At 40.5% G+C, this 26394-nt stretch overlaps 3 protein-coding genes across 6 annotated transcripts in view; all 3 read right to left on the minus strand.

Annotated features, from left to right (window-relative positions):
• The window catches only part of nup98 (nucleoporin 98 and 96 precursor), a 30568-nt gene extending 16640 nt beyond the window's left edge, over nt 1-13928 (minus strand). Inside the window, exons 1-20 of one of the 4 annotated variants that reach the window (XM_044371591.1) lie at nt 13754-13928; nt 11738-11847; nt 10120-10215; nt 9795-9980; nt 9364-9503; nt 8810-8917; nt 8424-8604; nt 8140-8309; nt 7437-7574; nt 7182-7317; nt 6888-6980; nt 6174-6314; nt 5890-6023; nt 5587-5774; nt 3521-3637; nt 3136-3325; nt 2716-2812; nt 658-771; nt 415-553; nt 27-204 (exon numbers count right to left, since the gene is read on the minus strand). In XM_044371591.1, coding sequence (XP_044227526.1) covers nt 27-204; nt 415-553; nt 658-771; nt 2716-2812; nt 3136-3325; nt 3521-3637; nt 5587-5774; nt 5890-6023; nt 6174-6314; nt 6888-6980; nt 7182-7317; nt 7437-7574; nt 8140-8309; nt 8424-8604; nt 8810-8917; nt 9364-9503; nt 9795-9980; nt 10120-10215; nt 11738-11816 — 2625 coding nt within the window. In that variant the 5' untranslated portion in view covers nt 11817-11847; nt 13754-13928. Of the gene's footprint in view, nt 1-26; nt 205-414; nt 554-657; nt 772-2715; nt 2813-3135; nt 3326-3520; nt 3638-5586; nt 5775-5889; nt 6024-6173; nt 6318-6887; nt 6981-7181; nt 7318-7436; nt 7575-8139; nt 8310-8423; nt 8605-8809; nt 8918-9363; nt 9504-9794; nt 9981-10119; nt 10216-11737; nt 11848-13753 lie in introns of all 4 variants that reach the window. The other 3 variants (XM_044371590.1, XM_044371593.1, XM_044371592.1) reach the window with 3 other exon arrangements.
• Nucleotides 13929-16920: 2992 nt separating this feature from the next.
• On the minus strand, nt 16921-17883 carry LOC122995840 (odorant receptor 131-2-like). The gene has a single exon (XM_044371220.1). The coding sequence runs from the start codon at nt 17881-17883 to the stop codon at nt 16921-16923; it is 963 nt and encodes a 320-aa protein (XP_044227155.1).
• Nucleotides 17884-23699: 5816 nt separating this feature from the next.
• On the minus strand, nt 23700-24714 carry LOC122995841 (odorant receptor 131-2-like). Its single transcript, XM_044371221.1, has one exon. It carries the CDS (start codon nt 24660-24662, stop codon nt 23700-23702), a length of 963 nt encoding a protein of 320 aa, XP_044227156.1. The 5' UTR covers nt 24663-24714.
• Between the last annotated feature and the right edge of the window lie 1680 nt (nt 24715-26394).

Raw genomic sequence — 26394 nt, forward strand, 5'->3', positions numbered from 1 at the left:
CTGAGGTTGATTCCTCTCAAACTGACCTCGAACACCCAGGATCCGGTCTCGGTTCTGTACTCCAGGAAGCGAGCTCCCTGTTTGCGGGAGGCTTTCTCCAGCCGGCCCTCGTAGTTCATGTCTGTCAGACGCTCGGGGCTCCTGATCTGAGTGCAGGTCGTCTTGTCGTTCGGCCAAACGCCGTCCAGAGTGACCTCCGCCCGCCTACGACCGTACAGAGAGAGAGAGACGGGGTCAGGTTAGCTACGAGAACTGGATCTGCACTACAACAACCTGCTCAACAATCACCAGCACCTGTTTCACCATCAAACCGGCCAGAGTATGAAAGTATGACAGAAAACTTTTTATTGAACAGATAACGATCAACATTTCAGCAAACAACCTTCAGTCCACCGTTCACTTCCTGTCACTCACCTGTTTAGCCCCTCCCCCTCCGGCGGCTTGTTTTTGTCATCCGGGTACACGATGACCTCTTTGCGTCTGAAGTGGACGATCTCGTCGAGGTTCAGTCCCGTCACGTTCACCTCGCCGGGGAAGAAGATGGAGCCGTAGCCTGTGAGGGGGCCAATCAGAACAGAGCGGTGAGGACGTCCGTCCAATCAGAGCTCACGTGCTTTACGAGGCTTTTAAACCGAAGTAAGCGAGTGATGACGTTACCTTTCCTGCCGACGGAGAAGTTCTCCACCACACACTCCCCGTTTTCATCCACCATCTCGGCCAGCTCCTCCATGGAGGGGATGGTGTAATAACCAACACGGTTCAGAACGATGCCTGGACAACAGCAAACACAACGAAACGCAAAGATGATCTTCTGTTGGTCCAGTGAACAAACTTAATGTGTCTGTGTAGAAATCTGAATCTTTAAGTTGACTTTGGCAGGTCGACACAGCTGCTTAGAAACATTCATGAATGTAATTTTAATCTGTTAGTATGACTTTTATCTGACCCCATGTATTTCACTGATTTTGGATGTTGGACAGATGACCTAAATATTCCATAGTTTGTCATTTTAGGTAATATGATATAGCCCTTCTTTAAATACAAATAATGGGTTTATGGTCAAGTTTGGAACTGTTCCAGATGTGGTATGTTGTGACACATAATATGTGGAGAGGTAGCTGTCAATTACTTGATTGGAGGGCTCCCAACTGACCTGGTGCCCATGGAAAACCTATGTTATTCAAGTGATAAGATACAGATGTGTAACCCCATATAAGCTACGCACCGACAGGGGTACGGTGCCCAGACCATCTTTATACATGGAATGGACCCGATGACCATCGTCTAATAAACGTCTACAAAATAAGAACTTCGCCAGCTCTTCCTGTGAACGATATCATCACACATCCTTCCTTTCATAGTCTAAAAACTATTTGATTTGGATCATGTTTGTCTTTAAGATGCTCTGTGCACACTGGTCTGTGTTTGTCAGGGACCAGCTCACAATCAACCGTCTTTGACTCATAATATTTGTAATGAAGACTTTGAAGGAATTTAATAAAAAGTGTCTTGAGTTATGGCCAAAAACATGTTTTGTGAGGTCACAGTGACCTTGACCTTTGACCACCATATTCTTATCAGTGCATTCTTGAGTCCAAGTGGACGTTTGTGCCAAATTTGAAGAAATTCCTTCCAGGCGTTCCTGAGATATCAAGTTAACGAGATGGAACGGACAGACGGACGACTCCAAACACAGCACGGCTGTCGCTGTCACGGAGGCATTTAAAAAAAAAAAAAACTCAACTGTACAATTTAAAACTTCTCTGAAAACAGGTTGAATCTGGTCGCAGAGAGATCGACAAAGGTCCTGTTTACACCTGCTATTAACATCTGTCTCTACTGCTTTATTCATGTCTTTAAGTCTCACATAGCTCTGGTATGAAACGAATATTGTTTAACTAGTTTTAATCAAAGGAGAGAAAAACCTTCTATGAACACCTCGTCAGGTCACCAGCCCGTCAAACTAAAGTAAACACAAAGGTCCTGTTTACACCTGGTATTAACATATCTCAGGTGATCTGATCACTAGTGGACAGCTGTAAATACAGGTGTAAACACACCCAAGACGCATTGAGGACAGAATGAGATGCGATCACTCAGACCACATTCGGAGGTGGTCTGGACCGCATGTGGTCACATTCTTTTAGCAAACGCAATGCATCCTGGGCCACACTGAAGGACCGCCTACTCAACTGACGTCCTCTATTTTCCAGCAGACTGGACATCAACTGGTCTGATAACAGGATGAACAAATTATTTTGTTTTTCATGTGAATTAAGAACGTAATCCACCTCCCGTTCTGTCCCCTAACAGGTTTCACTCTTCATATCCACAGTTAGAATAGAAATTAAACCATTAACTATTCGCTTGACTACGTAGCTGGATAGTTTCCTCTGTCCTGTCAAGTTGATAACGACAGTTTTTAGTTTTGCTGCTCGACATAATGAACTCAGGACAGTTTGAACCTGGACTGTGTGTGTAACAGCTGATCTACTGGATGTGAAGAAGAACACAGAACATTAATTAACATTAGATCCTGTCAGCAGAGATTTAAATAATCAATCAAGTTATGCTGCTGTGTCACAGGTTAATAACAATGACGAGCTGTTCACTTGTGATCGGATCACCCGAGACGCGTGTTAATACGTCAGGTGTAAACAGGGCCAGGGACGTTACGGGTCAACATGTTCAGGTGTGAGAAGGTTGGTGTCTGACCTGCTGGGTGAGGAGACTGAGACTCCTGCTGCTCCTCCTCTCGACCCTCCAGCAGAGACTCCTCCCCCAGAGACGCAGACACGTCCTCGCTGCTCAGCTGAGGACAGAAATAAAAAAAAAAATTACAGTAAAAATCTTGAGTTGATACACACAGGAAACTGTATAATATCTCAATAATTCATGTCTGTCATGTGATGTTTGAGACTCTTTACAGTACAAACTATCTGCTGTTTATGTGTGAAAACATGACGTCAGCTGGATGTCAAAGCTTCCTTTGTTGTCTCGCTGTCCGACATGCACATGTTGCCTCTGTGTGTCTGAGCGTCCCGGGCTGCCAGCTGTGTGTGTGTGTGTGTGTGTGTGTGTGTGTGTGTGTGTGTGTGTGTGTGTGTGTGTGTGTGTGTGTGAGTGCGCGCTGACCTCCAGGCCGTTCCTGGCAGGTTTGTGCATGTTGAGGTCGCTGATGGTGTCCTGCAGGCTGGTCTGGTTGCGGCCCTGCGGGATCGGCTTGGCGATGGGGTTGACGTAAAACTGGGTGACCTCGGGGTCGTCGTCCGCCTGGCTGCTGGGGCCCGGTAACTCCCTCAACTCGTCCTCGTCCTCCATGTGGCTGCAGAGAGGAAGAAGAGGAAGAGGAGAGAGCCCTGCAGCATTAAGACTTTATCCACAATATTCAACTTATCAAACATTACTCTGGTTTAATATACAGTTAATTAAAGCAGAGTGAAGCAGAAACACTGTGTGTGTGTGTGTGTGTGTGTGTGTGTGTGTGTGTGCGTGTGTGTGTGCCCGTGTGTGTAGAGACCTGTGTCCGTTCTGTGGATACTCTGATGGTGAAGCGAGGTCGTCTGTCTCTTTGTTGATTGGACTGCTGTACTGACTGCTGTTCAGGTTCTTCAGGACAAGTTTCTTGATGCTCTTCCTGTCGACAAAACACACAAACACAAACACAGTTAGTACTACATTAAAAGGCAACTTTTGTACTGTGGCAGCACACTGAAGTTGTGTAAGATTTCTTTTAGGGATGCACGATATTGGATTTTTGCCGATATGCTGATATTTCCAACTCATTGTGGCTGATTGATACTGATATATGCACATATTGTTTCCAGCTGGCTGAGGAGACTATTATGCATGCAAGCATAGATTGTACTAAATATGATCAATAAAGACAATATATGAAGGAAGAACTGAGGAAGACTGGACTTCAGGAGCTCAGTGTTCAAACTTTAATGAACCTGCCAAGTGGGAGCAGCAGAGTTTTCATTGAGTTTATTAGACAGACAGGATTAATGTGTAGGATTTAATCTCTGGTCCACACTCCGGAGCAGAAGGTGGCGGTAATGCACCTAATACGCTGGTTGACAACCGCCGTTATAAACCAGAAAGAAGAAGTTTTTTTTTTCCAAACAGAGTGATACATCCTGTCAGCCGAGGGGTCTCCTATCTGTGCAGCCGAACGTAGCAGCTCCTCCGTGGACTGTTTCACCCTGACGGTCCCGGTGTTTCCTCTGCAGGCTGCACTTCACTCAGCTGCTTCTTCCCGCTTTAACCTGAACAACAAACCGTGGCTCACATGGAGAGCTGAGGCTAACGTTAGCTGAGAGCCCCGGTTTGTTATTATTCAGGTTAAAGTGGGAAGAAGCAGCTGAGTGAAGTGCAGCCTGCGGTAGGAACACCGGGACCGTCAGGGTGAAACAGTCCATGGAGGGAAGTGCAGTCAGGCGGCGGAGGAGGAGAGGGCATTATATCAGCCTCTCATCATAATCAGCAGAATTCACCGATGCCGATATTTCATTTTAGAGCTTTTAATCGGCCGATACCGATGACGTGTTGATAATATCGTGCATCCCTGATTTCTTTCGTCTTTCTAGTTCTGTTCACAGATCATCTGTTGCAGGTCAGTCCGTCCTCATCTGATGCTCCTCATGAGGTTTCTCCCAGTTTTTCCCTGTTAAAAGGGTTTTTAGGGAGTTTTTCTTTATTTGAATCGAGGGTCTAAGGACAGAAGACGTCGTATCGCTGTACAGATCATAAAACCTCCTGAGGCTTTATAATACTGGGTTATACAACTGATGTACACAGCTTCTAATCTAAATTAGTCAGTTTGTTCTCCACTTTACTTTTTTTGTATCTGTATAAAGATTTGATTTAATTTTGACTTATTTTGGTAAATTTTAATTTTTTTTTTTTATTCCTCTGCTTGCTTTATATTTTTTCGTGGCCTGTTTCCTGTCTGGGGATCAATTAAGCACCATCTCACCTCGTCTTAATTATACTTTTACTTTTTTGGTTAAAATTTGAAGTGATGAAACCTTGAAACCACAGACTGTATAAAAACATGAACGTTGTTACCATGACGACACTCGTTGGTTTCTGAAGAGCGGTTTTGAAGCTCAAAGCGAGCCGCTCCGGCCGTCGCCATCTTGGCAGTGCGTGATGCTGCCTAACTCCCAGCCAATCAAAAACGGGTAAAGAGGCGGGCCGAACGGCTGAAACAAGCCACCTAGCGGCTGGCGGACCTGTCACTCAAAGCAGCCATGTCCTTCATTATGCAGAACTTTACGGCTTAATAACATTTAAACGGGTGAGTTATAAAAACATTCACCCCCCGTACAGTTGTCATGAAAGAGGAAATTAGCTACAGAGACCAAAACCGTTGTTTGTACCAGACTGTAAACATGTTTATTTCTGCTGTAAAGTTGGACATTTTAACATGGAGGTCTATGGGGATTGACTCACTGTTGGAGCCTCAAGTGGTCGTTCAAGGAACTGCAGTTTTTGGCTTCATTTTACAGCCCCGGAGGTTGCCGCTTGGAAAAAACAACAGCTTTTCAGACATCGTTACCATGGCGACAGTACAGGCAGTACCTGGGTATGAAGGCTCCGTTGGTGAGCGACGGCTCGTCGTCGTCCAGGCCGTCGAACAGCTGTGACTTGGAGGCGCCCGACGACGTCAGCGCTTTGGGGCGGACCCGGGTCGCCGGTCGAGGGGTCAGCTTGTAGTGGGTGGGCGTGGTCAGAGCCTTCTGGGCCGTCGGATTGGTCGGTTTCAGACGCTGTCAGAACACACAAAAGGAGATGTAACAAGAACGGACGAATGTCAATAAAAACACGAGAGCAGCTTCTTCAGATGACTGTTTGAATAAAGCGCTTCTGTTCAGTCGCTCTCACCTCCTCTTTCTTCTTGGGGTCTGAAAGCGGGTTTCTGAACAGCGGCGAGTCTCCGTACGGCGAGTACGCCAGAACGCTGAGCTGCTGCTGCAGCATGGCCTGCTGGGCGGCCGCTGCATTCGGATCGGTGAGCGCTGGAGAGGAAATAACAGTCAATATATAAAACACAGACAGTTTGAGTTGATGGGAGAACTGGGATTGTTTTACATTGACTGGACTGGTTTACTGGTTAGAGTTTAATATTAAATAAGATCAAGACGCATCCAAACGTAGCCTCTGCTCACCGACGGGTTGCTGTGAAGCTCCGAAGCCCAGCGTGCTGGTTCCGCTGTTGAATCCGGCTGCTCCGAACGTTCCCATCGTTCCCAGTGTGGTGCCCAGTTTGTTCTGGTTATTCCCAAAGAGAGACGTCTGCCCAGTGCCCACTGCTGAACAAACACACCTCTGTATTAATATGATAATAATAATAATAATAATAATAATAATCTCGACTCATCGTTATATTGTCTCGTTTTGTTTTACGTGTGTAACTTTGTTTGTAATTGGTCGATTATTTTCATGATTGATCGTTTAGTCTATAAAATGTATAATCAATATATTCAAACCGCTTCTTTTGGCCAATCAACAGTCCAAACTAGAGCTGCAGCAATTAGTCGATTAATCAATTAGTCGCCAACTACTTTGATAATCGATTAATCGTTAAATCGTATCATAAACTTCATATCTTCAGGTTGCATCTTGAGCTTTGGGACATTTTACAGACCAAACAACTAATCAAGAAAAATGATCCAGAGATTAATCAATAATGAAAATAAACAGCATATATTCATATTCTCAACTACGAAGCTGAAACTAGAAACCGTTCAGTATTTTTGCTTCATAAAAAACTTCAATGAATATTATAACGATTATCAAAATACTAAATAATCAACTAATTGACTAATTGACTAATTGTTTCAGCTCTGCTGCTGTGAGTAAACTACCGCTTCTACTGGTACCTGTTCCAAAGCTGGTTCCCAGTCCGGTCCCCAGTCCTCCGGTGGCCGGCTTGTTCCCGAACAGACTCCCCGCCGCCGGGTTGGCGCCAAAACCTTCAGTCAGCCAGAAACAAACAGTAAACGTTAATGTAGACGCAGTTGGTTTATGTTCAGAGTTAAATGCTAATGAAGCCTGAAGCAGCAGTACTGTTGCTATGGTTACCACCAGCTCTAATTTAGAATACTGGCTGTTGAACAGAACTGGTTTAAACAAATACTTCGACCCGGTTCCGTTCTGAGCACCGGCGGACGTACCGAAGGTGGAGGTGTTGGTTCCGGTTCCCAGCGTGAGAGCCGGCTTGTTGCCAAAGAGCCCGGTGCCGGCGCCGAAGGACGGAGCGCTGGTGGTGGTGGTGCCGAACCCGGCCGTCTTATTACCGAATAAACTTTGCTTTAAAAAGACAAAAAACACACACGGTAACGTTAAAAACATGTCACAAAACCATTTGATTTATTCAAAACTTCAAAGCGGATGCACTCGTAATACATCCGTCAGTCCCTGGTTGGTACCTGTGTGCCCACGTTTCCAAATCCGGCGTTCGTTTGGCCGAACAGTCCGGTGGCCGTCCCAAAACCGGTGGCGGCGCTGGTCTGAGCCGTGCCGAACAAGCCGCCCGACTGAGACGCCGCCGTGTTTCCAAACAAACCCTGAAACACAAACATCGAGACGTCCTCAACACTCCGGCTGTTATTATGAAAAGTGACAAAATGAAAAGGCCAATTTCAGTGATGTGATTTCATATAATGTCGTGGTGATTTAGGTTTCTTAATGCCTTGGACTTGAAAAGGAGCAAAGCTGCATGCAGAAACAAGAGAAGACAGAAGCAGAAACAGGAGAAGACAGACGCAGAAACAAGAGAAGACAGAAGCAGAAACAAGAGAAAACAGACGCAGAAACAAGAGAAGACAGGCGCAGAAACAAGAGAAGACAGACGCAGAAACAAGAGAAGACAGAAGCAGAAACAAGAGAAGACAGACGCAGAAACAAGAGAAGACAGAAGCAGAAACAAGAGAAGACAGACGCAGAAACAAGAGAAGACAGACGCAGAAACAAGAGAAGACAGAAGCAGAAACAAGAGAAGACAGACGCAGAAACAAGAGAAGACAGACGCAGAAACAAGAGAAGACAGACGCAGAAACAAGAGAAGACGGACGCAGAAACAAGAGAAGACAGAAGCAGAAACAGGAGAAGACAGACGCTGAGGAGTCTCACCATGCTGCTGGTGTTGGCCTGTCCCATGGTGTTAGTGTTGCCGAAGGAGAAGCCGGTGCTCTGCGTGGTGGTCGTCTGACCGAACGGCTTGAAGAGACTTGAGGCGGCTTGTTGTTGGTTCTGTTGGCCGAACAGGCCGCCGGTGGTCGCATTGAAACCAGCAGCAGGTGCTAGAAGAGGACAGACACACAGCACATCACCTCACTCGCTCTGATGATAATAATATTCATCTGAATCAAAGTGGTGGACCAGCATCCACAGAGCCGTGCTGCGTCAACGCTCACCTGCGCCAAAGGTGCTCTTGTTCTGTCCGAAGGAGAAGCTGGTGTTGGGGGCGGAGGTGCCGAACAGGCCGGTGGTGGCGCTGGACGTGGCCGTAGCCGAACCAAACAGACCGCCCGTCCCTGCGGCTATCGGGTTGGTCGGGCCCTTCCTGCCCGCCTGGTAGTCCTCCAGCCTCAACTCCTGCAGGGAGACACGGCAGAGAGACGGAAAGACTGAGAGGAAGTCACAACATGAGCAGAGTACAGACGAGATGGATACATGGAGGGATGAGAACAGACAACTCGCTCCGACGAATCTCTTCCTACGTTTGATGTTTTATACGTTTCCGGTCTGAGCAGGTCCGACGCTGATGTGTGAACGACGTGTGACGGCCGACCGAACTCACCTCCAGCGATTTGTTCTCGTACTCCTTCATGGCCGTGATGCACTGGTGCTTGGTGTTGATGCTGGTGGTCACGCCCGCTTTCACCATTGTGTCACTTCCTGTTGGAGGCTGAAAGGGTTAAAAAAAACAAAACAAAAGCATTATTATTTAAAAATAATAAGGTTTTGGATCAACGTGTTTTGTGTGTTTATTCAGTAAAATTTGATGAAAAAACAAGTCTGATTTTTGTATTTTTTTTTTAAATATATGACACAATTTCAATACTTATATCAATTATTACGGTTTATTGACCTTTTAGCTGAGGTTGTACAGATTCTAGGGATATGAAGCATTTGAAGGCTCTGGCGGACCGTTCAAAGAGTTAAGTGTTTGATACTAGCAGGAAATCATACAGTGTTTGTCTGCTGTTGGACGTCGAAGTGCAGCTTTAGATTTCAACTGACAACCAAACTTCACAAAAAGAGACTGAAAAATGTTTCTCCATATAAATTAAAAAGGGTTTTTTGGGTTTCTGTCCTGTTGCTACAGCAGGAAGTGCTTCGTTAAAGACTCACATTGAATTTTACAGTCGTTCCTGGCTGCTGTGCGGCGGAGAACCCGGAGCCTCCGAACAGGGAGTTGGACCCGCCGAAAGGGTTGGAGGTGGTGTTGGTCGCCCCGAACAGCCCGCCGCTGCTGGTGCTCGTCCCGAAGCCTGGAGGACACGACGGGAGGCGGACGATTCATTAGACAAACCAATCAACATGACAGCCGGACAGACTGCAGCGCTGGATTACTGTTATTTCACATCCTTTAAAGTTTTGTGGTATTATTTCATACTTCTAAAAGGTCATATTACTTCCCCCTCATATCCTTACTATGTCTTCTGTTCAGGCTACTGTGATCAATCAAACTGTGACTCTCTTTAACGTCCCTGCAGGTCGATTTCAGAAGCTGTCAGTACTGATCTAATCTGATGGAAGTCAAGTATAAAAAGCGTTCTCACTTCCAAAAGATGAGGGTTTGTTGGCGCCGAAGGCATTGTTCTGCTGTGAGAAGAGTCCTCCGGTGGTGCCTGATCCGGTGTTACCAAACAGGCTGGTCGAAGTGCCGCTGGCTGCACCGAAACCGAAGCCAGTACTCGTGGAGGACGTCGCCGGCTGGCTGAACGTACTGGACCCAAACAGACCGCCTGGAGGAGACAAACAGCTTTATTTAACATCTTTAAACAGGTGTAAATCAATACACACTGATACAATTGACCTGTCTGATAATCTAAACCAGTTTCCCAGACATCTGGCTGTTTCACTTCAACACAAGAGCGGACGAACCAGGTTTATTCTGTGTGGAACCAAAGAGACCTCCGGTGTTGGTTGTCGCCCCGAACGCAGACGTCCCGAAGCCTCCCGTCGTCCCGAAACCCGTGTCTGCAGATACAGAGGTCACATGAGGACAGACTGACGCTTCCAATCATCTGCCAGGAACTAAAACTACAGACACTGAAACACTTTCAGACTGCATTTCACTCACAACAGACCAGATCAGGATCATCGAGATACTCTGATAGTTGATCAGTATCAGGGCTGGACCATGATACTCTGATAGTTGATCAGTATCAGGGCTGGACCATGATACTCTGATAGTTGATCAGTATCAGGGCTGGACCATGATACTCTGATAGTTGATCAGTATCAGGGCTGGACCGTGATACTCTGATAGTTGATCAGTATCAGGGCTGGACCATGATACTCTGATAGTTGATCAGTATCAGGGCTGGACCATGATACTCTGATAGCTGATCAGTATCAGGGCTGGACCATGATACTCTGATAGTTGATCAGTATCAGGGCTGGACCATGATACTGTGATAGCTGATCAGTATCAGGGCTGGACCATGATACTCTGATAGTTGATCAGTATCAGGGCTGGACCATGATACTCTGATAGTTGATCAGTATCAGGGCTGGACCATGATACTGATCAGTATCAGGGCTGGACCATGATACTCTGATAGTTGATCAGTATCAGGGCTGGACCATGATACTCTGATAGTTGATCAGTATCAGGGCTGGACCGTGATACTCTGATAGTTGATCAGTATCAGGGCTGGACCGTGATACTCTGATAGTTGATCAGTATCAGGGCTGGACCATATCCACGGTTAAACGTCATTTTCAGTCATATTTGTTTGAAAGAACAGCAGGCGATGTTTCCTTTCTCCGACATGTTTGTACTGACTGATTGTTGTTGTAGGTATTTTCATATATTCATGATGTTGACACCTCACCTTGCTAACCGCTAACAGAACAGATTTACTGTTCACTGACTTTCAACAAAGTCACACCAAGAACAAACTGCTCTACTCATAATGATCATTTGAGCCATTATAGAGAGAATGTTATGATCAGTTTGGACATTATGTCTGTTTGATTGAGGTGTGCTATGCAGGATTTTCCTAAAATAACAACGTATAGCCTCATACAACAGTAATCCCTCTAAATCATCACTTATGACCCACTACAAGTGTGGTCGGTGTCTGTATCTGATTATTTGGTTGTGTTCGGGGACGTTTCTGAGCTTCAGCCTGTGTGTAGCATCCAGCAAACAACAACACGCAGGATGTGAGTGCTGCACACCGTAAACACATAGCGACATAAACAAGAGGAAGCTACGTAAATGGCGGACACAGCGCCGATGTTCTGCTTGTTTAACAGCTACGGCAGCGAGCAGTCGTAGTGTGTGTGCGTGTGAAGGAGGAACCAACTTTGAATGTTGTGTTTACAGACAGCAACCAATAAATCCTCCATAGTGAATCTTTAACTACAGACTCTAAACGTCCAGGAGTCAAAACATAATAGTGACTTTGTTTCAAGCCTCGACTCGGTCTGGTACTGTTGTGACTTTGAATCCTCTAGAAATAAAAACACATTAATAAATACAATAACTTACTTTGCTGTCCAAAGGTCGATGAGGTGCCAAATCCCCCCGTCCCTCCACCGAAGGGAGTACCAAATGACTTGTTGAACATCTTGCCCTGCTAGCAGGACAGCATAAGTCTTCTGTATGGAGACAAACAAGAATATCAACTTCATTAACTTTAAAATAACTGCTAAAGCAACGTGTTTATATCCCGCAGCAGCGTTTCACAACATCAGTCAACGTGACAGTTAAAAGGTTTAGATTGAGCTAAACGTCTGCCACAGAAAATTATAGTTTAATTTTATACGACTTAACTACCACAATAATAAACTGCTACAAAGCTCAATATGGGAAGCAGAATCTACATTTTACTGATTGAATCACTGTTTAAAGAGTTTTGGTTTTCTTTACTCGTCCAACATGAATCTCATTCAGTTTACAGTTAACTGCTTTAACGTAGAGCTGCAACGATTAGTTGATAAGTTGTCAACTATTAAATTAATTGCCAACTATTCTGATAATCGATTTAAAAGATTGTCCAAACTCTCTGATTCCAGCTTCTCAAGTGTGAATCATTTCCTTTATATACGTTTCTGGTGTTTTATGACAAACTGAATATCTTTGAGTTCTTGACAACGTCATCTTCGGCTTTTGGGAAACATTGATCCACATTTTTCACCATTTTCTGACACTTTAGAGACCGAACAACTACGATAACCAAAGTACAATGGATTTGTAGAATGAATCACTTGCTCTGTACTTTAGTGACACTTCATTCCTCCTCTGAAGTGCTGCTGTTGGCTGAAAACAGCATTTAAACCTTGTTCTTCCCGTCTCAACAGACCCACACTGACTTATATGAATTATATCATTAATGGAACTCAAGTACAGTGTTTTCTTTATAATATAACTTCAAACACATGGTTCTCATGTTCAGAAAATACATTAAACATTAGCATTGACATATAGTTGTTTCTGTGATATGCAGTATGCTTTTTATCCACGGAAGTAATTACATGCGACTCTTCAGTGATAGTAGTTTTGTTGTTGTTTATTTGTTTTAAATCGTTGTTTTCCTTTGCTTGCAATTTTACCACAAAAAAGGCACATAAAACATCGCAAATTGTTTCGCAATTTTTGAGAAAAGTCGCTGCAAAATCAATCATTTTTGGCTGCAATAATCACACCAAAACTCCCGGAGGGAATAAACACTGCTCTACCGTCACTAGTTTTACATTACAATTGAAATAATGGCTGAAAAGGAACCTAACCACACAGATAATAAACAGAGAGCATTTTAGTTTTGTCTGATGTAATTCTTTAAACGGGTGGTGCCTTTAGTTTTGTATGATGTAATGTTTATTTACTCCTGTACTGATTCCAACACCTGATACCGCCATTCTCTTCTAAATGTGCCTGCTTAGGGACTGCTGATGGCATTTAGCTACCGTGCCCCTGATAAATAAACAAATAAAATAAATAATATAAATAAACATATTTAGGTGAGGGTCCCCTGGCCTGAAGCAGAGGACCCTTACCTGTCTCCCAGCTCCACGTGCAGCTAACCGGGCCGTGCTGTCAGTCAGAAGTATTGATCACGAATACAACGCTGACGTCAGCCGTGTTAGTTAGTCAGGTGAGTCTGAACTAGATAAGAACCGAGTCCGTCACTCAGCGGGTCGGAACCAGGTGAGACCGGTTATTAACCGCAGGTAAACAAACGCCCTGAGTAGCCCGAAGCAGTTTCCGTTTTAGCCAACAACATGTTAGCTCAAAATATTCACCGCACAGACCGAGTTACCAACAACTCAACTCTTTTCCGCTAAATGCCAGAAAGAATTTTTTAAAAAGAAAAATCAATATATACACATATTATTATGGGACATTTATCAAGAAACGGACAGCTGCAAGTTGTAAGTTTAGTGCGTTTTCAAGCTAACGTTAGCCAGTTAGCTCTCCCGCTAGCCGCTCAGCGCTGCTACGTAAACGATAGCAAAACAAAAGTAAACCCGACAAAGAACAGTTGTTACTTTCACAAACATTTACCTTAAACAACGTTGCTGTGGATGTTCGGTTTCTGTATCGACCACAACGTTAAAACTACTGTCTTCAAAATGTCCAGCGATAAAAATCTCTTTAGCTAAACATCGGAATAGCCGGATAGCTTCACAACGAGGAGGGAAAACTGTCTAGCAGCAACCGTCATCACGCACTTTCATACGTCATGCGTCATGACGTTCCGTTCCTTTTGTTAAAGAATTTTTTGTTCTTCTCAACTTTATTGAAAACTGTCAAATTCAAAAACTAACAAATAAACAAGTACGAACAACAAAAAGAGTAAATAAAGTACCAGGGAATTAAATTATGACACAATAAAAAAAATTGAAAACATTTGCTAAAACGATTGTCCAAGAAGCTTTTTAAATTCAACAAATACAAAACAATACATAGGAGGAGGAAAAAAATACATAAATAAATAAAAGTGGTACAGATAAATATTCAAGTAACATTAGTCAGTAAATTTATACGTTTTAACTATCTAATCTAACTGATATTGAGTCTATTATAACTCTATATCATGCTGCAAAATAAAAAAGCAACAGGTGTTTTGACCACTACACTTCAGAAATAATGAGGCATAATGCATTTTTTAAACTTTAGTACAGAAACTCCTACCTATTTTTTGAATTATTACTTAATTTATTTAATTAAATTCATATTTTATATAATCAAATCATCTCAAGTGGAACAAAAGAGGAAATTCATTTGGTCAGAGGTGCTAAAGAATAAACAGGAGCAGTACAAAAATACATAAACTAAAATAATAATGATAATAGTTTATGTATAGAGCTTTTTTCAAGCAATAAGCACTTTGCTTATTCACAGGACATAAGCAGCATTTCAAAGAAACATTGCAAAATACACTGAACAAATGCAAATACAGGAACAGAAACAATCTATGAAAGGAACTCTATGAAAGGAAAGCAGTGCATTGTTGTCTCAGGGTGCTCTGTATATTCACCATCCCTATTAGTTCATTGATCTCGACAATGTATCACTTTCATTTGCATAGCCTACATTGAGACGCAGCAAGGGGCTGCAAGGATTATTCTTATTATAGATTAATCTGCAGATTATTTTACTGATTAATCGTTTTGTTTGTAAAATGCCAGTAATGACTGATGACTAATTTCAAATGTCTTGTTTTGTCCGACCAACAGTCCAAAACCCAAAGATATTCAGTTTACTATATGATGACCAAAAGCACCAAATCATATTGATGAAATTTTGATAAAAAAACTACTAAAATGATTAATTGTTTTTTCAAAACAGTTGCAGACTAATCAATTAATCATTGCAACTCTATATTTAATGATATTTTATTCCAACTTGAGCACAAAGAAAAGAAATGATAAAGAAATAAAGAAATGGTTTTCTCGGTTCAGTGTGGAAGAACTTGACTGGCCTGCATTGAGCTGTGACCTCAACCCCAATTTAGAACAACCCAGACTTCTCCATCAATAAAAAAACAACAACATTACATTTCACTGCCTGGAAGGATAAATGAATCTTCACCATATCATTCAAGATAGTACCTTTGCTAAAATGTCAGACTCCCTCAACCGTAAAACAGCTGATTTCAATAAAACCTGCTCTACAGTCATCAATAAATGATCCTGCTGATGTCTTCTTTCGATAAAGCATAAATGAATGAATACACACTCTTTTCTTTGTTACTATTTTATTTTATTATTTTCCTTTTTTATCTTATTTTATTTCTTTAAGTTAAATATAACTATTTACCCGCCATATACTGATGTGTTTTATTTTATTATGCAAATACAGCTTCCCCCTGATGTTTACTTTTATTTTTACTATGGTAATTACCGCAGTAGTATTTTATACATTTTGATTAATTAATCACTATTTAATCTTGTTTTACTTTATTTTTGCATCACACCCTCATTGATGGGTAACTCATTATTATAATGAATTTTGATATGAATGGCGTTAATGATGAAGATCATGTATTATGGTGATCATTTTGATGATGACGAATGATATTGTTATTATTATATTACATATATTACATACTATTATATATGCGGATAACAATGTGGAAGATGTTGCTGCTACATTTATTATTATTATTGATACATTATTATTATTATTATTATTATTATTATTATTATTATTATTATTATTATTATTATTATTATTATTATTATTACCATTATTCTTGTTGTGGTGGTGGTGACATCATTATCATCATTATTATTATCGTTATGAATGCTGTACAGACAGTCTGGTAGGATGAGGATTGTTAATACTGCAAATGTTAAATAAAACAATGATTGTGAGGCTGATTATACCAATGTTGATTATTATTATTTTTATTGTTATTACTAATGTTAATAAGATGACAAAGATGATGATGATGGTATTTCTTTTTCTTCTTTTGTTTATTTGTTTTAAATCATTATTATTATTTTCTTATTATTATTACTATTATTGATATGAATCATTTTCCACCAGAAAAAAAACAGACAACAACACACAGAGATCTTCAGTCTCAGGCTGTAAACACAGAAACTGCTGACACAACAACCCATTTATTTCACTTTTTTTTTCTTATTATTTGGGGGGAAATGTAGTATTTGTTAACAGGACAAATTTCAGTCTCTTAAGTTCACATCAGTCATTAAACTTACTTAATTATTTTCATTTCTACCATTTTACAAGTGCAACAATACACAGGCATCTTCCCGTTCAGACTAAACACAGACATACAATTAACAATTACACTGAATCTCCTCACTCAACAATCCACTCTGTTCATCTACTTGTTCTCTTCTCTTAATTTAATTTTATTAACTTTTTTTTTAATCTTTTATAATTTATTTTTTTATGTGCTCTTCATCCCAACCATATCTGATTTTTGGGACCACCTCGGACCGGGTTCTGGTGGCTGGGGGGGCTTGGTGGGTTTGGGGGACTGGACTAATTCGGGACAGCTTGAAGTCAGAGGACCTGTTCCCCAATAAGCCTCTCTCCAAATAGAAAGCTGCTCCTCAGACCCCTCCTGTGGGGGGTGGGGGCTGTTCTAAAGGGGATTTCATTTATTTCCTGCCTGATTTTATGCTGACCTATGGAGGCCAGTCTGATTACAGCATGAGTTGAACAAACACATAGAAAGGTTCATTCCATGTATCTCAGGATGAGTTCTCAGCCTTGGCTGGGAAGACTGAGAGTTTCAGTCGACAGCATAAATAGTAAACAAGAACAGGTCTGATGGTCTGATCTCTGAGCCCATAGATGAGAGCGCTCAGACATCTGGGGAGAATGATAATAAACACATAAAAAATATTCTGAACACGCACAAGCATTATTCTCGTGACAGTTTTTGAGATGGCTATAAGTAATGGGTTGTGTATAGTTGAAGAGAGACTGAGGCCCAGCTGCACCAGGTGCAGCAGCAGTGTGTTACGAGCTTTATGGGCTGAAGCTTTGTCTGTGGAGGCTGACCTGGCTGCTACTATCACACCAATATAAGAAGAAATGACTGCCACACCAGCTGATATAAACAGAAAACAAGTGTAGGCTTTGTCATAATGATCAGATATTGGCACAAGAAACATGACAAATGTGCTGCAAAAATGTTTCATCTGCAGGCTCTCCAGGTCCTGAAATGGAAAATTTAACAGCAAAAGAACTCGTGTGAGGACATTTAGTGAACAAAAAGCCCAAACCATGGTGATGGCCACCCCTGTGTTTCTGATGGTGTTGATGGTAGCGTGCCTCAGTGGGTAGCACACAGCTACATATCTCTCCAGAGACATCACCACCAGTGTGAGAGGAGAGATTTCATTTGTAAGATTGGCGATCATAATAAGAACAATACACACAGGATATGTCAACATTACTCTACAAATAGACAGTATGTACAGTATCTGGCTCAGTGTCATCTGTACAGTGTCTGCAAAAAGGAGGTTATACAGAAGAATGTAACGAGAAGTCTCACAAAACACCAGTTTACTCCTCAAAGTGAAAAGCATGGTCACATTAATGAAGAAGAATATACAACACGGTACTGTAGTCAAAGTGGTAAGCATCACTCTTTCCACTAACCCCAGTCCAACAGTGATGTTGGTCTGAGATTGAGTTGCATCAGACATCTCAGAGAAACATTTAATGCATAATAATTATGAACCTGCTGATGTCATTGGAACATAAAAGCACAAAAAACAATGAAAATCCAACATATTTTAAGCACAAATGAATGTTGAGTCACATCAAAAACCTCAAATCATCAAAATTCATTTTCCCTGCACAGATATTTACCAAGTTGGAGTCAATGCTTCTTTCCATGTAGGCAGAGCTGGTCTGCAGGGTTTGCCTGCCTTCACATACTATATATCAGCTTTGTCCTACAACATCATGTGACACTGTGACACGTGAACATGGTGAACAGCTTTGTAATAATGGGTGTAATGTATTGTTATATTGTATCTAATTGGACCATGTACAGTATGAAACATAAATGTTGGCATTTGATGCACTGCACCAGATTTAGCTTCAAGCTGATTTTTATCTGCAGTCCCTTACAATTAAAACATATAGCAGCACAATAACAAACAGTACAAAGAAAAAAAAACACATTATACAAAATACAAAGCTGCACACAAAAGCACATCACATACACCCACAATGTCAACTAGAAATTAATAATGTCAGTTTGTCAAATTAAAAGATTATTTGCATTAATGAGAAGACATGAGACATGAGATGAAATTTAGATTCAGTGGCTACAGAGCTGAGTGGTTTTTAGCAGATTTTTAAATTTGGTTTTAAACTCTTCATATCATCAGGTAGGGCATTCCACTGAGTTATGGCTTTCACAGAGAAAGCTGACTGTCCAAATGCAGTGCGACGAAATGGTACAATCATGTATAGAGGATATTCTGGAGGATCTAATAGAACTTACTGAGTGAATGAACACAAAGTCACATAGTGGAGGAGGACAAACCATTTAAAATTGTATGAACTAGGCACAGATTTGAGAATAATCTAAAATTCCCAAAGCTCAGTAAATTGTATTTCTCCAGTACCCTACAGTGATTGAATGGCATTGGTATTTTGTCCAGAGTTTTTAGAGTTTTGTTTGTAAAAGGACTCAAGAGGTTTTATGGTTATTTCTCCAGCCTGCCCCCAACATGTGATGCAATAAGACATATGAGAAAGAATCATAGCTGCATAAATATCTTGGCTGCGTCCAAAGAGAGACAGTTTCTAATATGTCTAAAATGTGCTAAGTTGTACCTTATGTTTTTAACCGTTTTTTTTAACATGTTTCTTAAAGTTCAAATTTGGATCCAGTGTCACACCAAGATATTTAAAATCACTAACTATATCGATCTTTTCACCTTAGATGAGAATATCAGTGTATGTCAGGAGGTTGTACTTTTGTTAAAAAAAACGTGCCTTTTGTCTTGTTTACATTTAGACTCAGACATGATTGATCAAGCCAATGTGTGATCCTTTCCAATGTGATTGTTAGCTTAGCAGCAGCTAACTCAGCTGTTTTTGCGTGTGTGTACACAACGGTGTCATCTGCATACATTTGTAGTTCTACATCATGACACTGTTGAAGGAGATCATTAATATATAGACTAAATAATAGGGGACCTAACACTGACCCTTGTGGAACACCCATTGTGCACTTCATGTTACTGGACAGTGTGTCACCAACTTTAACACATTGTCTCCTATTAGATAAATATGAAGACATCTATGCCAGTGCTCTAGATGAGAAGTTAATTTAGAGAGTTTCAATATTAAAACATCATGATTGACTGTGTCGAATGCTTTACGCAGATCTAAAAATACAGCAGCAACTACTCCTCCTTTGTCAAGTCTTGATTTAATTTGCTCGATTAAGTGCAAGGTAGCAGTTTCAGTGGAATGATTTGCTCTAAAGCAAAATTGCATACAATTTAGACCAAAACCGCTTGTATTAAGAAATATTGTCATTTGTTTAATGACAACTTTCTCAGCAGCCTTTGAGAGTACTGGCAGTATACTTATTGGTCTGTAGTTACTGGCTTCAAGGCGGTCTCCAGATTTAAAAATAGGCGTGACAACGGCACATTTCCAGTCATCAGGAAAGGGGCTGTGTTAAAAAGACAAGTTAATTAAATGAGCAATAGGGGGAGTTAAAATATCTTCGTGTGATTTGACAAAAATGGTGTCAAATTGTAAAGCATCTTTACTTTTGGAGCTTTTTTAAGGAGCTGGTGATTTTGTTTACCTGTAACTCATTAGTCTCTACCAGCTCAGAAACCTGACCTGTAGCATCTATAGGAACAATATCCAGTTTCCTTTTCATTATTTTTTTCCTAACTCATTTACAGACTCATAAAAAAATATTAAAGACAGAAGCAACAGTAAGATGATCTTCAATTAACTTTCCCTGTACTTTGAGTTTAAAATCTCCTAAAATTTTTGGGTCCCCCCTTGTGAGGTTATCAATGTTTTTCCAGATCAATTTACTGTTGCCTTTTGCCTCATTCAATATATTGAGATAAAAACAAAATTTAGCTTCTCTTAGCTCTTGGATAACTTTGTTCCTTAAACCTTTATAAATCAGCATGTCAGTGTCTCAGTGTTTAATTGCCTTCCTTAGTGCAGCATCTCTAGATTTCATTAGTTCCCACAAATTTTCATTAAACCACAGTAAATTGTTTTTATTTTTAGATGTTATCTCTATCTTCACATTAAATCTTTCCCTCACAGTATTGATTCTGTGAGTAAAAGTATCACAGCCATAGTCCAGATCATCAGCGGACAGTACATCATCCCAGCTCAAGCTGTTAATTTCATTGATAAATTCTTCTTCTTAGCTCTGGGTATGCATTGAAGGATAATTGTCTTAGTTGCCATGGTATGTCTTACACAGTGTAAACTTAGTAAGTTGGACCATTTCATAAAGTATATTGTAGGTTATATTTAGTTGTTAATCTAGAAGCATAAGATGTATAAAGCTGCAGAATTCACACTGTATCCATAAACCTTAGCAGAATAGCTAAATAGGCCTGTTGATAATAGTAATAACATACTTCCATGTTGCTGCAACACAAAGGGAGGAAGTCCTGGTGACAGCCAGATCACAACTTTCATTTAGGAACTATTTTTGAACTAATAATGGATGTTTTGACTGGATGTTCAAACAATGGTCAAACAACATTTCAGTGTTTGCTGGGGTCTAATAGAACTACAGACACTGAATGTAACAGCAAAATCTGCAGCAGATTTCTTTAATTCCTAAGATGACTGAATGATCATATTCAAACCAAAACTCATCTGTGCTGCCTTGAATGAACACACTGCTGCTTACAACTCTGGACTTGAAACTGCAGAGTCATGTGGTCAAAGATGCCTCCAAGTATGTAGCAAAAATTTTAAACTATGATAAACCACAAAGGCAGACCCCCTACTACATTCTTAAGCCCACACCTTTTTGAACATTTACTGCTTCCACATAGTTTTAGATAAAAGCTTCATTTGAACTTTAAATGAGTCATGAGACATTGACCTACAAATCTTGAATTTACATGTTTTTTCTATCTTTTATTGTTTTTGAGATATTAGAGTGTGAGTTTTAAAGTCTTTTCTTGCTCCTCCTGTGATTTTATAATGAGTGTGTATTGCGGAATGTTTCACAGCACTGAGGGAGTGACATCACCAGGAGCAGTTGGAGAGGAGGATTTTAGAGAACACTTGTGAAATATCCTCATAAATCCCATGACTTTGGCCAAATCTTACATTAAAAATAATTTTTTAGTAGGAAATTTCGTGGCGAATCCATTGATACAGGTTTGAAAGTGGTACTTATAGTTTAGATGTCAAAAGCCTCTATTTGACACAAAGTTCATGCCCATAGATTGCCTTCCCATTGTTTTACCTCGTAAGGTGTGATGTGACAGTGTAACTCTCAGGGCTTATAAAATCCAAACCATTCGAATTATTACAAAGTTTTTAACAACTTTTTTTCAGCATAGTGTCATGAGTCACCTATTAAAGTTTGAAGCCGATACCATTTACGCCGTCGGAGGAGATAGCGTTTGTTCTTATTTTGAAAGGCTAATTGCGGACTTCCTGTTGCATTTAGGTCAGGGGTGTCAGCATATGATTTGTAGGTCTTGATGAGATGAATAATTGAGTTTTAGTTTGATCTTTCTATGACATTTCTATGTTTAGGGGGTCAAATTTAGAGTTTAAGTGGCGTAATAATAAAGAAACAAACAAATAAACACACGAAAAACAACAGGGTCCTCGCCCTTAGGCGAGGCCTTTTGGGCTCGGTCCCTAATTATTCATCTCATCAAGACCTACAAATCGTACAGTGACACCGCTGACCTAAGTCCAACAGGAAGTCCGCAATTAGCCTTTCAAAATAAGACTTTGCCCCAATTTTGGCCCCCGAACAAACGCTATCTCCTCCGAGGGCATTAATGGTATTGGCTTCAAACTTTAATATATGACTTATGACACTATGCTGAAAAAAGTTGCTGAAAACTTTGTAATAACTCGAACAGTTTGGATTTTATAAGCCCTCAAAGTTGCAGTGACACATCACCCTTACAATGTAAAACAAGGGGGAGGCAATCTATGGGCATGAACTTTGTGTCAAACAGAGGCTTCTGATGTCTAAACTATAAGTCTGACCACTTTCAAACCTGTATCAATGAATTTGCCATGAAATTTCCTATTAAAATATGATTTTTAATGTAAGATTTGGCCAAAGTCATGGGATTATATATATTATATGTTATAAAATCACAGGAGGAGCAAGAAAAGACTTTAAAAGTCAAACTCCAATATCTCAAAAACAGTAAAAGATAGAAAAAACATGTAAATTCAAGATTTGTAGGTCAAAGTCTCATGACTCATTTAAAGTTAAAATGAAGTCTCTATCTAAAACTATGTGGTAGCAGTAAATGTTCAAAAAGGTGTGGGTTCACTCACACTCTCCATTCAAATATATGAGTATTTTTCTGTGTCCAGCTGCAGTTACTTATTGTCTCTACACACCTGACAGTACACATTTCAATCAAACTTTCAAAATAAAAGCATACCACACTTGTAAGAAATATCCCCCATTTTTAAAAAGCAAAATGATCTGATCCCGACAGGCCAGAATGCAAGGTCCTGACCAACGCTGATTTTTTATTTTCTCTTTCTTCCTTCCTTCGGTTAATATTGTCTCCCTCTTATGCTCTTTCTCTACTCTATATTTTTCACACACACACACACACACACACACACACATGCCCACACACACACACACACACACACACACACACTCACTCACACACCTACCTACCTAAACACATGCGTATTACAATAAGAAAATCTAAGCCAAACTTCATGCCTATTTCTTTTTTGGCTTGTTTGTTTGTTTGCTTTTCATTGTCATTACTGTTGTTGTTGTTATTGCTGCTGTTTTGCCTTTTCTCTCTCTTTTGTTTTGCTTTGTTTAAGATTAGTTCTTCGTGTTGTCTTGTGCTGTCATTTTTTTGTTGTTGTTGGTTTTCATGTTTGTCACTTGTATTGCACTATAAACAAATAAAACAATTTTTAAAAAATGTATGTGCATTTACAAAGGACATGATATAATGTAGCTACAGCTCATGCATTTTAATTTTGAGTGTTTACATATTTATAAACATGTCTTGGATGTTACAGAAAGAGGGAATAAATCTTAGTGAGTTAATGTGGAAAACATTCATTTGTTTTTGGTTGTCAGAATGATGATTTTGACAGGTTTCTAACACTGGATGTCAATAAATATTTACCAAACTACAGATGAACATAGGTATTCTCAAAAAATGTTTTTCATTTATTTCTTGCCTGATTTTATGCTGACCTATGGAGGCCAGTCTGATTACAGCATGAATTGAACAAACACATAGACAGGTTCATTCCATGTATCTCAGGATGAGTTCTCAGCCTTGGCTGGGAAGACTGAGAGTTTCAGTCGACAGCATAAATAGTAAACAATAACAGGTCTGATGGTCTGATCTCTGAGCCCATAGATGAGAGCGCTCAGACATCTGGGGAGAATGATAATAAAGACATAAAAAATATTCTGAACACGCACAAGCATTATTCTCGTGACAGTTTTTGAGATGGCTATAAGCAATGGGTTGTGTATAGTTGAAGAGAGACTGAGGCCCAGCTGCACCAGGTGCAGCAGCAGTGTGTTACGAGCTTTATGGGCTGAAGCTTTGTCTGTTGAGGCTGACCTGGCTGCTACTATCACACCAATATAAGAAGAAATGACTGCCACACCAGCTGATATAAACAGAAAACAAGTGTAGGCTTTGTCATAATGATCAGATATTGGCACAAGAAACATGACAAGTGTGCTACAGAAATTTTTCATCTGCAGGCTCTCCAGGTCCTGAAATGGAAAATTTAACAGCAAAAGAACTCGTGTGAGGACATTTAGTGAACAAAAAGCCCAAACCATGGTGATGGCCACCCCTGTGTTTCTGATGGTGATGATGGTAGCGTGCCTCAGTGGGTAGCACACAGCTACATATCTCTCCAGAGACATCACCACCAGTGTGAGAGGAGAGATTTCGTTTGTAAGATTTGCGATCATAATAAGAACACCACACACAGGAAATGTCAACATTATTCTACAAATAGACAGTATGTACAGTATCTGGCTCAGTGTCATCTGTACAGTGTCTGCAAAAAGGAGGTTATACAGAAGAATGTAACGAGAAGTCTCACGAAACACCAGTTTACTCCTCAAAATGAAAAGCATGGTCACATTAATGAAGAAGAATATACAACATGGTACTGTAGTCAAAGTGGTAAGCATCACTCTTTCCACTAACCCCAGTCCAACAGTGATGTTGGTCTGAGATTGAGTTGCATCAGACATCTCAGAGAAACATTTAATGCATAATAATTATGAACCTGTTGATGTCATTGGAACATAAAAGCACAAAAAATCTCCTCCTGTTTGTATTCTGAGAACAATGAAAATGCAAGGTATTTTAAGCACAAATGAATGTTGAGTCACATCAAAAACCTCAAATCATCAAAATTCATTTTCCCTACACAGATATTTACCAAGTTGGAGTCAGTGCTTCTTTCCATGTAGGCAGAGCTCTTCTGCAGGGTTTGCCTGCCTTCACATACTATATATCAGCTTTGTCCTACGACATCATGTGACACTGTGACATGTGAACATGGTGAACAGATTAGTAATAATGGGTGTAATGTATGTCTTACACAGTGTAAACTTAGTAAGTTGGACCATTTTATAAAGTATATTGTAGGTTATATTTAGTTGTTAATCTAGAAGCATAAGATGTATAAAGCTGCAGAATTCACACTGTATCCATAAACCTTAGCAGAATAGCTAAATAGGCGTGTTGATAATAATAACAACATACTTCCATGTTGCTGGAACACCCAGGGAGGAAGTCCTGGTGACAGCCAGATCACATTTTGGAACTATTTTTGAACTAATAATGGATGTTTTGAATGGATGTTCAAACAATGGTCAAACAACATTTCAGTGTTTGCTGGGGTATAATAGAACTACAGACACTGAATGTAGCAGCAAAATCTGCAGCAGATTTCTTTAATTTCTAAGATGACTGAATGATCATATTCATATCACAAACCTCAAAGGCAGACCCCCTACTACATTCTTAAGGGGTAACAATGAACTGATCTACTAACAAGTATTGTGTGTGTATCCAAAGCCTGATATATCTTATTCCTCTGTGCTGTAGACCTCTGTTGTTGTCCAAAACTATTAAAAACATGTCAGTGAGCCACACTGCTGCACTGGGTGACATGTTCCTCACTCATTGTGATTCTTAAAATACATTTGTCATCTTTAGGAAACTGAGTCAGTTTGTTTCTTGCTAAATTATGAATGCTAGAAATGCTGACTTATAAAGCCCTGTCAGATAACAGCATGTGTTGCACAAATACATACAGAGATTTATTTAATTCCATGTATCCTAAGGTGAGACCTCAGCCCTGGCTGGGAGTTTCAGTTGACATCATAGATAATAGGCCTACAAGAGGAGGTTTGGTTAGACTTCTCTTCCACTGCCTTTAAGCCAAGAAATGTATCATTAACATGATCCCATCATCCATGATAACACTATCATGTTTAGTACCATTCAACTTGTTTCACTTTCAGAATGCTAAAGCTACTACTGAAAATGCAAAATTAGGAATCATGCAATTGTTAAATTGTAAATACTTTGATTAAAAGAATAACCACATTTAGGAATTGTACCCACCTGTCCATGGACAGAAGGAGACTGACTCTGCTCCCCCAGAACTCTGCAACCCCTGGGATTGGCCAGGATGCACCTTCTGGGTGGGCGGACTGAAACTTTAAAACAGTATCCTATCTGAGACTCTAGGCTGTTTTAGGCCACTCTTTTGGGCTGCTTGTTGCTGGTTCTTCTTGCTTTTGACTTTGTCTTCTTGCTTTCTGCAAGATCATTGAAAAAGATGTTTTGATGTCTTCCAGTCAGGTTTTGACCACACCAAAGCACTGAGACTGCTCTTTTTAAGGTCTTCAATGACATACACTTAAACACTGACAGTGGTAGAACTTCACTATTAGTATTACTGGATCTCAG

The sequence above is a fragment of the Thunnus albacares genome, chromosome 13 (genome assembly GCF_914725855.1).
Source record: "Thunnus albacares chromosome 13, fThuAlb1.1, whole genome shotgun sequence".
Classification (NCBI taxonomy): Eukaryota; Metazoa; Chordata; class Actinopteri; order Scombriformes; family Scombridae; genus Thunnus; species Thunnus albacares.

Excerpts from the sequence above, each read along its gene's own strand:
- LOC122995840 (XM_044371220.1), bottom strand. The coding sequence starts at position 17,883 with ATGTCTGATGCAACTCAATCTCAGACCAACATCACTGTTGGACTGGGG.
- LOC122995841 (XM_044371221.1), bottom strand. The coding sequence starts at position 24,662 with ATGTCTGATGCAACTCAATCTCAGACCAACATCACTGTTGGACTGGGG.